At 48.2% G+C, this 15,507-nt stretch overlaps 1 protein-coding gene across 7 annotated transcripts in view; it reads right to left on the bottom strand.

The window, feature by feature from the left end:
- Positions 1–15,507, bottom strand: part of HIVEP1 (HIVEP zinc finger 1) — a 133,272-nt gene that overhangs the window by 22,662 nt on the left and 95,103 nt on the right. For all 7 annotated transcript variants that reach the window (XM_081294365.1, XM_081294363.1, XM_081294362.1 and 4 more), the window contains one exon: positions 2,618–8,547. In XM_081294365.1, coding sequence (XP_081150491.1) covers positions 2,618–8,547 — 5,930 coding nt within the window. The remainder of the gene's footprint in view (positions 1–2,617; positions 8,548–15,507) is intronic.

The raw sequence follows: 15,507 nt of genomic DNA on the forward strand, positions 1-15,507 counted from the left end.
TTATTTTAGACCACAGACATGGTCCCTCTCTAGGTCTTCACAAAAATTCCCTGAATTCTAGTCACTGTTGAATTTCAGGTCAGCTCAAATGTCAAGACTGGGCCTGATAAAGATCTCTGAAAAAGGTTACAAAGGCTAAAATGATATGCTGATGTGACAAGCCATGTGTGGTCTTCCTCCAGGAAATGCCACCTTGTCGTTTTTTACGAGACTCCATACAACTGTACCAGGTGCCCTCGCACTCCCACGTACTTGTGGGGCAGGCAGCTGGGGTGGACAAATCCCAGCGAGAAAGGACCCTCTCGGGGTTCAGTTACGTGTTCCAAGTCAAGTGTCACCTGCAAAGACTCAAACTCTCTAATTAGGGGCTTCTTTTATATAACTCCTGTAAAAAGTGACATTGCCAGGTAGCCAGTCCCGGTCCTGAGAAAGCCTAAAGAAGGCAAATGCTGGGGACGTTCGTGATGGCAGGAGGGTCTCAGGCCTCGGGAAAGTCCCCTGGAGGCTCTGTTCTTACAAAGACGGGAGGAAAGAGAAGCTGCCGGCAAAGTCCCTCACCAGGAGGTACAAGGTGAAGATGACGTCTCCTTTCCTCTGCTCCCGAGGAGCCCCAGCTTCCCACGACGTGGATGAGACGCACTCCTTCCTCTGACTTTATCCTTTTAACCATAATCCTTTCTTACTTTCTTTCAACACCAAACTCCCCTTTATCTTTTGCCCATCTTTTATTAAATTTGGCTTCTATTTGCCAATTACCAATGAGTTAGGCTGCACGATCGTCAGCGTATCTTCGGGAGCTCCACAGCCATCTTCTGCCCTGACTCCGATAGTCCTTGGAGACCCTTTTGCTCTCTAGCTCCCGTCCTTCTCCCCCTGAATCATGAGCACACTGACATCTGGGTCTGGAGGAGCAGTCGGTGCAGTGCCCGGTCCTCCAAGGCCCCGGCTCTCGGACTCAAGTCTCCGTCAACACCCGCAGCTCAGGTCACACCCTCCTGCCTGCCTTCACCTTCCTCCCTCCTTTCTCCTCCAGCAACTCCCGAAACACCTGCTGCCACGGTCCTCCTCCTGGTGCTCCTTCTTCCTCTATGAACAACTTCTCCATTTTGGGCTGGACTCTCTACACTCAACCCTTTGAACGATAAGATCTGCAGGACCCAGGCGGGCCCTCTGCTCTTCTTCACACCTTCCCGAACATCTCATCAATCACACGGGTCCCTAAAGGCTCTCCACACAACACCCTCACCTGGAGCTCCTTCCTGAGACCTGTCTAGCTACGGACTTCCAGACCTTTCTTCCAAGACATCTGGAACTTGAAGACGTTGGTTTGGGGGGTTGGGGATGCTGGGGATTGCTAAACACACGTTCTACCACTGAGCTACACCCACAGCCTAGGAGCACCCTTCTCCATAGGCACATCAGAATGCAAATGAAGTGTTGCTTAAGTTCTCATGATTGGGTCTCCTGTAAGATTCTGACTCAGCAGCCTCAGAGCCTGAGGATTCAAGAAAGCAAATTTACAAAGGGGTGGAGGCACCCTCCTTCACTTCCTTCTCCACCATCATGCATATGCTGTGGATTTTATCTACATTTCCAACTCACAAAATTTCTGGCCATGCCAGACTCTGTAGCTCTTTAAATGAACCAGGGTTCTTCTCACTCCTGTGTCCTTTAGTGATATATTAAAATTCTGTAATTCTTGTTTGCTGGAAGCATCCCAAATGATTCTCCTTACTATTGTTTTGAGACCCCATGGGATAGCGTCATCCTCAGAGTATCCACACCTCCTCAACCTGCAGGCACCACTCAAGACTCCCTTCCTCCGGAACTGCACGCTCTGTCACGAGGCTGACACTGCAGGACTTTCTTGTTGATAGGTATGTAAATGCTTAAGAACCTGCATTAATTATATGCTTGGGGATCTGCAGAGGTCAATGACTTCACCTATAATTCTGAATGTCCAGAGTGCAATGGGATATCTTTATGTATTTATTCGTAATCACTTAAATGATTTTTCTTATTTCATAAGGCTGATAATTCTAATGAGACCAATTCCATCAATTACTTAAAATTGTAGTTTTATGATCTTAAATTTCATTATAAATCTTGACAAAGTCAACTTATATGACTTATTTGGTGACTCTTGATTCTGAGAACTACTCTGGAGGAGTGCTGGGATGGGCCTGGAGAGGGAGAGAGTTAGTATGAACAAGTGTGAAGAGTTCTCTGCTCACATTTCACAATAAAATGCAACTATCCTTGATTATCCACACCCATCAGAGCATATGCCTAATCTCCTCTCACTTAACAAAGACACCACCACCTTAACAGAAGAGAAAGATCAAGTCCAACTGAGAATCTCAATGAAGTACAATCAAGTAGACACATTCCATAATTAACCGAGGAACAAAAAGTGCCCAGAGAAAGTCGTTCTTTCCTAAATGACAGAATCACCAAAAGGACTTCAGATAACTCTCAGCAGTGTGACACCCTGCCTTTTAATATCTACATAAATATAGTACAACTTGTCATTTAAAATGAAAATGCTTCTAAGTAAGATAGTCAATAAAACAAATTTGCACAAGCCATATCTGAAGGCAAATTATACTTCGAGTACCTTGCTTAGGTTGCTTTTCCACTTGCTTGAATAGACCAACAAATCTGACTTGGAATGGGTGGTTATTGCTTGGCAATACAGTGATTTTCCAGTCTTCTGCTTTGAGTTAAGGAGAGAAAGCGCAACTTTCGTAGGCAAACCAAGTGGATTTGGGTCACTGTTGCTTACTGTCCACTCCGTGTAGGCTGACGTTTTCTGGTCACTCTGTGGCAAAGGTAGTGACTTCTGTCTTAACAGGTAACACCATGTGAAGCTGGTGGCAGTCTTGAGGCTGGGGAAAGAGGGCTGCTGTGCATCCGCAGGGTCCAACAGTGGAAGGGTGGCGGCTGGCGGCTGACCCTGCCCTTGCGCACTCGCTTTGTTCCCTTGGCTCTTGGCCCCTGGAGACTCCCCTTCCTGGTTACTGTTCGCAGGTTTCAGAGGGGAAACGAGGTTGTTTTCTGAAGTGACAGGTGACTTCTGGACTGTGAGAGTTAATGATGCAGATGACTTGATGTTTTCAAATTCTTGTAATTCGCTGATAGGTTCTGTGACTACAAACTTAGACGGTCCTGATGACAAATGACCAGCTGGTAAAACATCTGGCAAATTAACAGCCTCACTACTAGTTTCAGGCTTGGAAAAAGCTTCCTGTTCCAATATCCCACCTTCAAGGGGCTCTGTAGTGCAAACCTGCCTCACCAAAACGGGTTTTTTCTGCTTATTACCCTCATTTGCTCTTGAACTTAATGGCTCTATGGACCTAACATCTGTGGCACAAGCAACTCCATTTTCATCTTTAGCCCGTTTTTGGTGCTTTTCCATGGCGATGTCTAAACTATTTGCTGGGGAGAGCATCCTTTTACTAGAAGCTGAAGATTCTTGTTGGGGGGAAAGTCTACCAACAGACATTTTCTGAGTGACCGGCAAGGATTCAGAGGGAGAATTTTGGCTGAACTCTGAAAAAATATTTTTGCAAACAAGCTCTTTCTCTGGGTTTGGCAAAGCATTCTGGTGAGCTTTCTGTGACTGTGGCACAGAATTCTGTTCTTCACTGATTGGCACTATAGTTTGATTAGCCTGGCAAACTGGCGTGCTGCACAGATCTTGGGTCACTAGGATTTGTGGCAGAGATATCACAGTGGCAAAACAGTACGTGGGAACATTACTCTGCATATGCACGGGCAGCATGAATGAGGATGGCACGTTGTGCACCTGCCTGCCTGGTGGCCCAAGCTCCGGCAATGGCAGAGGACATGAATTACTCAGGGCATCCACTAATTTGATTGGCAATGTTACTGCAGTTGCACAACTATCTGCTCTGTCTGGATCTGAAAGAACTTGATTCGGTGAAGGATGTGCGGGATTAGAGGAGCAAGACTGGCTTGAGGTGAAAACCTGGCACTGCAACTGGTACTTGGGAGCAAAGCAATCCTTGTTTTGAGAAGACACACATGAAGTGGATTGTGCACCTGGTATGTCACCCTGCTCAGACACCTGCAGAGGCAGCTGTGCATTCTGCTGGCCAAGGGGTGTATGGGTTTGGTTCAACAAGTTGACACCAAAAAGCTGTTGGACAGGAAAAATGTTAGTAGAGCTGGAGCTTGGCGCTTCTGTCTGCAGATCCTTAGCTTGCGTCTGGGAGTGCAAAGTATTTGTAGAAAACTCGCCCAAAGGTGTATTAGGGAGCGGAGGACCCTGAAATAGCCCTGAACTCACGCTGGGCAGAGCAGTATTTTGGAAAGATGGTGGGTTCACTGGAGGCAGAAGACTCTCTGGAGCTATGTTTAAAGATATCTGCCGGATCAGTGGGCCTCTCCTTCTTTCTAAGAGAGGCACGTGTCCGGTGACCCCCGCGCCAGAGGTGGGGGTCGAAGGCTGTGACTCAGCAATCGGTGTCATCTGGGTTGGTGTGATGCTGCCACAGTCGAATGACTTACTTCTGAAGCTGGAGACCTCCATGGATGTCTGCATGCAGCTGATCTGTTCAGATGCAGCCCGCCTCATTTCCCGGTGGCTTCCGGGAACATTCAGCGTATTCGAGCCAGGTGGAATCAAAAGAAACTCTGCTTTATTTGGAAAATCAATTTTTGGTGAAGCCTCTGTCTTAGAGATGTCCTCTATGTCTAAGGAGGCTGAGAAACTTGAAGCGTGGGATAAACTGCTCTCTCTGCTTAGGCTCCGGGAGAGAGTGGAGTCGAAACTCGATTCAGTAGAGGAATGCTCGATCTCGGCCAGACGGAGCCTCTTCTTTTTGGGTGGCAGTTTCTCGGTTGGCAGCTTTGACAAGGTCTCACTACGCTGAGGCCAGCTGAACTTCTCAGATTTTTCTTGATCGTGACCTTGGGCTTCCAGGTCCCGATCTGGCTCTTCCGTGACCAGAATTTCTGGCACCTGGATGTTGTGCTGTCGGACAAGTCTCGAGGGCTGTCCCAGCACGTGCCGCTCGCCTGGCATCTTTCTGGAACTTTCCCATGGCTCTCCTCTGACAGCTTCTGACAGCGTAGGCTGGTGAGGACGTGACGTGTCCTCTGGGGAGATCCCTACTACTTTCAGGGACCCAGGCTTCCCAGTTCTGCTCAGCTCCTGGAAAGAAACTGTGGAAGCTCCTTCGAAGGGCTCGACTTTGTCAAAGGAACTGGGTCTGCTCAGGGAGTTGGTGTGCTGGATGACGGAGATGCCGGCCCCTTGCCTCTTCACCTCCACCTGGTCCTGGGCAGCCACACTTATCTGTGGCTTTGGGTCCATGGTCTGCTCAGGGCCCCTGGTGATGAGCTGCACCTGGGAGTTCTGCAGCTGCACGTGTAGGTGCTGCTGGTCCCCTGATACGGTGACAGAGGGTTTAGACAGGCTGGGGACGGGGCCCAGGGCATTCTGCAACCGTAGGGCTTCGGAGCTTTGGGGGGAAGTTCCGCTTTCGTTCTGTGGAAGCTCCTCGTCGTCTCCAACACTTTTCATTTTCCTCCTTTTCCTTATCTGCGGCGTCTGTTCCCAGCCACCCGAGGAGCCTGCGACCCTGTAGTGGAGAACCTGCGGCTGCGCGCTGCTCCCCAGGGGGCCGTGCTCGGGCTCCCGCACGGCGACCTTTGTTTTGGGCCCGTGTAACTCTGAACAGTAGAATTTCTTATGGTTCTCGAAATTTTCCAGCTTCCTGTACCTGTTTCTACAGGTTTCACACTCAAACATGGTCCCTCGGCCCTGATGAGACTTCTTTTTCTCCAGATGGGAGCCCAGTGCCGAGGTCTTGCCGCGGGCAGACACAGGTTCCGTGGTGGCGTGGCCTCCCTGGTGGCCCTCATCCAAGGACTGGCTGGGGCCGAGAACGTGGTTTTCAGTGGCTGAAGAGTCTTCCACTGCTACCTGCCTGACGAGAGTGCGAGGATGTCCACTTGGTGGCACAGAAGAGTTAGGTCCCGGGACGAAGACGTCGTCGTAGAAAGCGCCAATTTTGTCATCAAATGACTGGCTTCCTCTCAGTGGGTGCGGGGGAGGGATCACGTTCGGAGGGACCGCCGAGTAGCCTGTGGTCGGCATGGAGTTGCTTCTTGTGATAGGCAAGCAGTCGAGGGAAGGAACGGACAGGAGGAACACTTGCTTGGACTTGTCGGTCGGGGTGAAGGGGGACTTGGGTATGTCAGAGCTGGAGCTGGTTCGCCGTCCCATTGGTTTCAGGTCAAACTGGAAAGAATCTTTAAATATGTATGACTTGGGGGAATCGATGCTCCCTCGTCTGGAGAGGGAGGTTCTCCGTGGCTTCACGCTGTCCAGCTGCTTATCGTCCACCAAGGCTTCATTGTCTGAGATGAGCTTTGATATCCGTTCCTCCAGGGTCTTGGTGGCCAAGGGCGGGCGCATCTGACCAGCTACGAGCAGTGGCTTTTCCCCTGTCGACAGCGCGGAGGGTGCTGGTGTACTGAGTTTTGGTGCAGAGGGCCCATTGCTCTTAGCAGAGTCTTGCTCGGTGGTGGGGAAGGTTCTGGCAAAGGGAGTGGGTGGGCTCACTGTTTGATCCGCACTTTCAGATCGTGAGAAGTAGCCAGAATCTGTGCTTCCTAAACTGCGAGGGCTTAGCAGCAGCTTTCCTTGCTGCTCTTGGGAGTGATCAGTGGCCTGCTGCCTCTGCAGCTGGGCGTGGGCCGCTCCTCCACCATGGGAGTCCTGTTTCCCTTCCGGCTGACCTGTGTCCCCTTTCTGACGGGACTTCTCCTCAGTCTCTAGGGAGGTCACAGTGGCAGACTGTGACAGTGCCTTTGCTATCTGAAGGTCCTTCTGTCTGTGTGCACTAGAAAGCTCGGGCTTGGCACTGACAACCTGCGAGCTGTCGGTTCTGGATGGGGACACGCTGATAGCGTGGACCACAACTTTTGGTAACTCTGTCACAGCTTGTGATTCTGAAGATCGGTCCTGTGGTGAAAAGTCACCTGCCACCTGATCTGGATTGCTTAGAATGGAACTTGATTTTGGAAAGGCTTCAGGATTTGATGAGCCCTTCATTATCTGCACAGACTGCAAGTCCATGGCCCCCGGCTCATTCTGTCTTCCTTCAGCAGCGGCCTCTTCCTCACTCTCTGCACTGTCTTCTGCATCTGAATGGATACTAAGTGCTTTGGGGGACTCCTGGGACAAGAACAAACCACCAGCATCTGGTTGCAAGACGAGGCCCAGTTTGATAGTATGTGCGTGGGATTTTTTGTGCTTATACAGATTGCTTTTAGTCTTAAATGAAAACCCGCAAGTCACGCAGGGATAGGGCCGCTCTCCTGTGTGGGAGCGGATATGCTTTAAAAGCACACTAGGCTTTGCACAAGCTCTATTGCAATACTCACAAATATATTTTCCTTGCTTTTTTGGCTTCTGATCTTTCAGAAGATGATTGTACATTTGTTCTACGCTTTGATTAACAACAGAGGCAACGTGAGTTGAATTATAAATTGGCGCAGGGGGCAACTGTGTGGAATTGGCTGCACTTATTGACAAAGGTGAAGCAGAATCCACTTGCTGGTTTGGAGGAGTGACCTGAGTTCTACTGGAAGGAGAAGTGAGACCTGTGGCTGATGTCGCTGCTGAGTTATACACCTGTTCATGTTTGCCGTTCTCTTGACTTTGCAGACTCGTCAGTGGTCCTGCGAAACCCGAGTGCCCAGGGAGCTGCTGACTGTGTTGATTAGGTTTAGAAACAAAGTGTTCCCGCTGATTATCCAGATGAGAAACCGACTGAACTGCTACTTGCTCATTCTTCTGAGGAGCAGTCACATGCACTGTGTATGAGGTACTGGGAGGACGCTGCGGTTCGGCAACGGGTTCTGGTGGAGTCTGATTTGGGGCACTCGCTGAACTGTTTTTTAATTTAGATGGGGATCGTACAGTTTTATTTGGTCTCAGTTTTTCTGTCTTAATTGCACAAGACGAGCCCTTTTGTGACAAGGTGCTCAGTTCTGGCTCCATTGCTTTCAGTAAGACATCAAATGCGGTGTTGGCGTACGCGGGGGGCGTGGTGCGGTGAGGAGAGATACATTCACTGCTGTCAGTCCTGGTTTTACTGGACAGAGAACCCGAGTCCCAGTTCTCAGGCAGCACACTGTGCTTGGTGGGGTCCGCGCCTTCTGATCTCCATCTCCGCAGCTCCGCCGGGCGCTGCAGAAAGGAGGGTTTCTGCAGGGAGACGGAGCCCCCGGGTTTGGAGGCCTCAGCAGTCAGGGCAGGCGCCTCTCCATTCTGTCTGGTGAACAGCTTCCCATTTCTTACAGGAACAGAATTCGGCTTCTTGTGAGATTCTGACACACTCTGAACTGCAAAAGGTGAGTCTTCGGTATTCTGTTTATGTTTTGCCTGCAGAGGATTCCTCAGGGGGGATTTTGGTATTTTTTTCAGGTGATTCTCAGCAACAATCTTTTTCCGTTTCACACCTTTCAGAGATTCTGAAGATCCTTTAACACCTGCTTCTAGAATTTCTGTTAAAAAAGAAGAAAGGAAACCAAATGATAAAATTGTACATACACCAACTGCTTGTGTGTGTGTGTGTGTGTGCATGTGTGTGCATGTGCGTGTGTGTATGTGTTTAAATAAATTTAAGATCACCATGATGAGGGTGCTATCGTAAGGCGGTAGTTTAAGTAAAGTCAACTTTTAATAAAATTGCATTCTAAAGTCCTGGCAATGTTAAGAATATTGCTAATCAAACTCCATGGGAATGCTCATGCCTGGTGTGCATTTCTGCGACACCATGTTCCTTTCCAGAGAAGCCCAGGACCAAGATCCTCCTACTTCATTCCATAGCTGAGTTCTGCCAACTCCACCGTCTGAGAAGTGTTGCCAAATGAGGAGGAAGTTGGCCTTTTGTGCTGGGCATGTCACATGAAGGAGCCTTTGAAGCCCACTTTTCAGCAGGTTCCACTCATGCAACACTGATGCTCTTACGAGAACAAGGGCTGCCCTCTGGTAACTTCTAGAATGACCACACCTGGGACGGTCAAGATACATCACCTGGTCAGTCATGAGTACTTACTGCTAACACAGCGGTTACATCAACACAGAGAAAATTGAGAAAGTAAAATAATCCACTTTTTAGAGTTTCTCATTAACAAAATTAAAGAACAATAAAGTTGCAATGGTCTTTGGTAAAAAAGAAAAAACAGTCACCACTGCCATTTTAACTGAGTAAAATATTCACTGACTATGTTTTTGTCATCACTGATAGGTAGGAAGGCAGGCAAGCAGACAGGTGAGACTTACTGCAGGAGAGAGGAGAAGAAACCGTCCTCATTTCTAGCTGTGATAGAAATAAATCATCTTTAAAGTGGCATCAACCACCCACCACCTCTGTCAACTATTATATCTTTGAGCAATAATTAATCACTTGTCCTAATTTAGTTTTGTTTCCATTTGTTGGATCCTTGGGTACATAAGTAAAATTTATTCAATTATATATTACTTACTGGTAAAAAAGCCAAATACTTTAATCCTTTGTTATTTTCAAGTAGCTCTTGTAATGCACAATCTCTGAAATTCATATTAGACCAAAATGTCTATACTGTATTAACTGCTTTGCATTTATTGAGGGAAAAAATCTGCATAAAATAATTTAGTCATGTTGCAACATCAGTTTATGTGCCCTCAATTATGAGTTAATGAAAAAAAAATAAGTCCTATTCCACTATAGACATTATTTACCCACCACACTCAGAAGGTCCTCATGACTATAATGTTTCAGCTAAGCCGTACAGGAAAATGATTATTTTCTGAACTCTTTAATCTTTAAAATGATGTTGAGACAACATTTTCCTTGCTCAGTCCACTCTCTCATGAAATGACATCTTCCTGCTGGTTTTCCTTCCTCACGATGCAGTGATGGCTTTATGTCACTCATCAATGCCACCAGGCATGGGGGACAAGAAAAATGATAATCACCACGAAGGGTGAGCTGCTTCCCCACTCATCTTCAGAAAGTAAGGAGGCATGTGGTCACCACCAGGCTAAGAACACAGCTAGAGCAATGTGAGGCCCTTCGGTGGGGCAGCTGTCGCGGACACACCACAGACTTACACCTGCCATGCAGAGGCCCATGCAGGACCTGTTCAACCAGAGTCTTAGCTGGGGCACATGAGTATTCTACTATGTTTCACATAATTTTCTGGAATAAGCTTTCATTTTTAGAAGTAGCTATTAAAAAAGATTAAACAGTGCCTTACAAAGAAAAATGCAAAAATTCAATTGATAAGTTTTAAACAAAAAGAATAAAATTTAATTTTGTACTTAAAATGAAGCTGAAGTGAAAATAAAGGAATTATCCATATTTCCATATAAGAAATTTAAGAGATACTATTTCCAAAAAATACCCCTTGAGTTAAGAATTAGATCTAAACAGATATTTTAAGTAGAATTTGTGTGTGTGCACGCACGTATGTGTGTGGTGCTGGGGATTGAACCCAGGGCCTTATGTATGTGAGGCAAGCATTCTACCAACTGAGCTATTTCCCCCCAGCCCTTAAGTAGAATTTTTTAGCTGCATATTTCAGTTTTAGATACAGACTCATCTCTTATTTTTCAAAGTTCGTAACATTTCAGTCCTATTCGCACAGTTGTGTATTCTTAGTTCTCTGTGTGGACCTTAACCCTTGACTGGTGTGATTATGACAATTCTCCCTTCAAATGCTGCATATACCCTCTGCCTTCTGACAACTCAGTGATGAGAAACTTTTCATCTATTACATCTTCATATATATTTTCTGTTTTTTTTTTTTTTCTTGTTGTTGTTTTGGAATAAGGTTCTTTTCTTTAGGCAATTCAATTATGTTATCCTGGATCACCCTTGGGATTATTTAAATTTCTTTCCTCCCTCTCTCTGTTTTTCTTCTCTAAATTCTAAAGCTGTATTTTCAGGCCATTAAACTCTTTACTGCTTCAAATTTATTGGTTTTGGATGTTCTAGTCTCATTTTATTCCCTTAGTTCCATATTTCCCATCTCATTTTATTGTCTCAGAGGAAGTTTGAGCTCTTACGTTAATAAATTTATGAGCTCATTAAGTTTTGTGCTTAAACGACACTTCTGCTTCTGGGCATTACTTTCTTCAAGGCCAAGTTTTTAGTCTTTCATTTTCTGCGGGATTTTCCATTGCCTGAGATAACAGGAAGGTCAAGGGTACGGCATTCAACTGAGAACATGTCTTTTCTGGCTTGTGTTCCTTCTTCCAGGGTTTTCTTGGGTCTCTTCTGCTTAACGAAGTCTCTCTCCCTGTTTAGGGATAAAGCCCCTCCACTATGGGTGCCTGGGAGGAGGGAGGTGGTAGGGTGACTCTAGACCTTGGATCACCATCTAAATTCTGAGATGCCTGTCAGGGGTGTTGGGACCCGAGAGGATGGTACAGGTTTGAGAGCTTTAATCAGAGGAAGGGCCAGGCCCACGTAGGTGAGCATCACCCTGCCATTCAGAGGTGGAGTGGGGCACCTCTTGATTCTCACTGCAGTGCTCAAAGTGGGTGTCTTGACGTCTGGCTAGAAATTAAAGACAAACCTCTCCCTTGGGTACCAATGTCCTACAGTAGAAGGTGGCAGACCCTTGAGTTTTTAAAGAATGGTGTTTTAAAAACTCACCTGAATCTTGATTAATTTCAAATCAATTTAAGAGTAGCTGGACTGACTATCACTCCTGGACCATAAGCCTTGGTCTGGCCATCACACTCGGCAGCTCCATCACAACACCTGGCCCAGTCACCCCGCCCTGGAGTTCAGAGCATGTGTACAGCAGGGCACCCGAGGCACAAATGCAACTGTATGGGGCTGAAGAGGAACAGTGCTGCCTTTGTGTCTGCACTTTTCCGGTTCTAAAGGCAACCTGTTGCTTTGTGGACTGTGAGGGAAATACATTAGTGTGAGCAAAGAGAAAACAAGGGAAGACCCTGAGGCGAGTGTGGAGACAGTGCCAGGATGCCAAGATGGTGGCTGCTTACTGTGCTCACCACCCACCAGCCGCGCACAGGCTACTCTCAGCAAGGATGCTGCTCCCAACCACTCCGTGATTCCAAAACACTGGCTTTTTACCCCACCAACACCGGATGTGCCTGGTGCATATCGGGATGAAGCAACCCCTTTGTTTACACAGGGGTAATGTGCAGTCCAACTGGAAAGGAAAGGGAAGGATTCCAAAGCAAGTCTGCCAACTGCTGCAGATGTCCTCACCAGTGTGGCTGAACAACAGGCAGAGACTGAGGCACAAACAGGTCAAAAATCCAAGCACAGGCTCCTTCAGCAGATGCAAATCACCCAAGAAAGGGATCCAAATTGGCAGTGTTGCCACCTTCAGAATTACGAACTTTTGGGTTTGCAGAGCCCCCAAAGCTGGGGCTTCCAGAGCAGAAAAGCTGGGGAAACATAAGCCCAAGTTCCCAGGCTCCCTCCACAGCCTGATGGTGTGCACTCTCACTTCTGCAGAGAAAAGCAACACAGAGTGGACAACAGCACTGCTCGCTGGTCCCAGGGCCACTCCAGATGACCCCAGGTCAAGACACAGTTCGGTCCCTGGCTCAGGAAGCCTCTGGGTTGCCAGGAGTGACAAAGAACACTCTTAAGGTGGGCAGCAGGTAGGGAAGCTGCAGCTCAAGGTGTGGGTGAACCCTGCTTGGACTCACGGCAAGGCTTTCTTCAAATTTATTCAGATACACAATGTGAAAACCTTCAGAACCCTCAGGCCCTGGGCACATAAGAAGTACTTCTCCTCTAGCAGTGCAGAGCAGTTGGAGTCAGGGAATCCGGAGCTGAGGTGGGGCACGGAGCATGACAAGCTTTATCAGTAGTTTGCCCAGAACTCGGAGAGTGACAGGCGCCTCTTAGCTGACTTGAGGAAGCCAAAGATGCTGCGAGGTCTCTGTCCTTATGTGGGAATGCCAAGCTAGTTTGAGAGGAAAACAGTTCTCTGCTTTCCATTCCACCAAACCTCCAAATCAATACATGTATGTGGAATCGTAAACCATAAGTGGAAATTCAGGACAAGTAATTTTCAATAGGAAAACGGTCAGGCTCATTATGGCACAGTCACTTACCATGACATTACACAACCGTTGGAAATAACTACCAAGTTTACACAGCAATCTGAGAATTATGAAGCATGAAGTATACATGCACGTTCTGTCTTTCCTGGAGAGAGGTCTGGGCCAAGGCACAGACCTGGGAACGCACAGTCAGGCTGGTTTCGTCACAGTGATTGATAGAAGCCCAGGTACTCGTGCCCTGAAGGTGTGCTGCAGAGGAGAAGGAAGGAGGGCTGGGGAGTCAGAAACCGCCTAGAAAATATGTGCTAGTGAAGCGCCCAGAAGTCAGGGAGCAGCTGATTTTAAGACAGAAGATGTGCCCACCATATCCAGATCTGCATTCAGATCCACAGGATGGAAACGGACAAGAGGCTCACACATGGTGGGTCTGGGCATTGGGAGGACATGGGTATCTCTGAGAGCAGTGTCAGAGGCCCAGGGGCCAATGTCATCACAGACACAGGGAAGGACGGAGGAGGTGAGGGAAGCCCAGGCCAGCCAACACCGACCACTTCCTGGGAATCTGGCTGTGAAGGAGTGAAAGAGACCAGCCGTCGGTGTCGGGGAGGTTAAGGGGAGACTTCTGTGGCACCAGGGGAAGTCGGTGAGTCTACAGAGGACACAAAAAGCACCAAGACGGAGACTGAAGATGCAAACCAACAATGAATCGACTAATGTGCACTCAACGGGTGCCATCGGGAAGCCGCCACAGGGGCGAGGGCAGCCCACTGTGAGGGAGGCCAAGGGCAGCTGGGACCACTTTCTTGGAAGCAGCACACCTGAGTCGAGCCTCCTCGAGGGCAGAGGAAAGGACTTGCAAGATCAGGGAACAGCAAAGACAAGGTACCCAAGATGCACACAGGGACAATGGGTGGACCTTGCCATTTGCACACTAGCAGTGGGAGAGCAACTGGAAAAGGATGGTAGGAGGAGGGGGCTCGGCCTTGAACCTGGCCAGAGACTGGGACTCACTGAGCAAGAACAAGAAGTCACTCTAACTCACTGCCAACCCTCCAGGAACACAATCAGAACATCTCCCAGCCAAGCCTGCAAGGTCACCGCCCTCGGTCCATTCCCCCATTGACTATCCCAGCCAGAGGATGGGACAGGTAGATGGCCACCTCCTTCTTACCACTGGGGGCTGCACCTGCCCTCTCATCAAGAAGCCTTCCCTACTCTCAACTCGGTGCCTGGCTCATTTCGACCTTCAAGTCACTGCACCACCGCTCCCCGGGGGCTGCTCCTCCACACAACCTCAAGTGGTCCCAAGTGGTCCCTGTGTGGCCCACGGCCTTGCTTATGATCCCAAGCTGAAATACCATTTATCTATTTATACATCTTTGTCTATCTCTTAATTAGAATACAGGAGCTATAAGAACTTCACCTTTACATACCCAGCTCTTAAAAAGTGCTCAAGATATATTTGTTAATCTAAGAATTACTGACATAGAGAAATTAAGGGGCAAATTATATTGGGCAGTCTATTGATTTACAATCCATCACATAAGAATTCAAATTAGAAATTCATATGACCATTTTGAGTAAGGGTGAATGATACATGATAAAAATCAACATCCTGTTGGGCCCAGTGACGCACACCTGTAATCCCAGTGGCTCAGGAGGCTGAGGCAGGAGGATTGCGAGTTCAAAGCCAGCCTCAGCAAAAGAGAGGTGCTAAGCAACTCAGTGAGACTCTGTTTCTAAGTAAAATACAAAATAGGGTGAGGATGTGACTCGGTGGTCAAATGCCCCTGAGTTCAATTCCTGGTACCCCCAAACCAAAAAACAACAAAACAAAAAAAACCCAACATCATTATTTTAAAAAATAAAAATAGTTGAATCGACTTCAAAATGTATCAACTTGAAGAATGTCATTTCTAACCTAAGGAAACAGCGTCTCTCTTGAGCCCATCAGAAAGTGTGGGTCCCACAGGGTAGACACACAGTCTGAACTCCAACACAGGATGCATGGACTGGCTTAGCGGGCACAGAGCACAGGGGGAAGACGTGGCAGCCGGGCCGACGAATGAGAAGTGCCCTCTGAGCTGTCCCAGCTGTCGGAGGTCAGTGTGGGCTGGAAGAGCCCGCCTCAGACTTGCGAGTCCCCTTTCACTCCCACACTCTTCTGTGAGCCTGTGTCAGCTGCGCCTGTGCGGGCAGGACAGGCGTCAGGAGAAATGACCTCTGGTGACCGGGTATGCAGGAAAAGGCACGACGCCAGCCCTGCCTGCAGGACGCTTCTCCCACGTGGAGCAAAAAGCCTAAAGCACTGACCTGTCAGGAAACCAGCACAGGGCAGAGGTGGAGCCCCTGAAGCTGAGGGAGGAGGACAGGAAACGGGCCGGTGGGGGTGGGGAAGGGGGCTGCAGACACAGGAGCTGCCCAGG

This window comes from Spermophilus citellus (genome assembly GCF_964194105.1).
Source record: "Spermophilus citellus genome assembly, chromosome: 5".
Taxonomy (NCBI): Eukaryota; Metazoa; Chordata; class Mammalia; order Rodentia; family Sciuridae; genus Spermophilus; species Spermophilus citellus.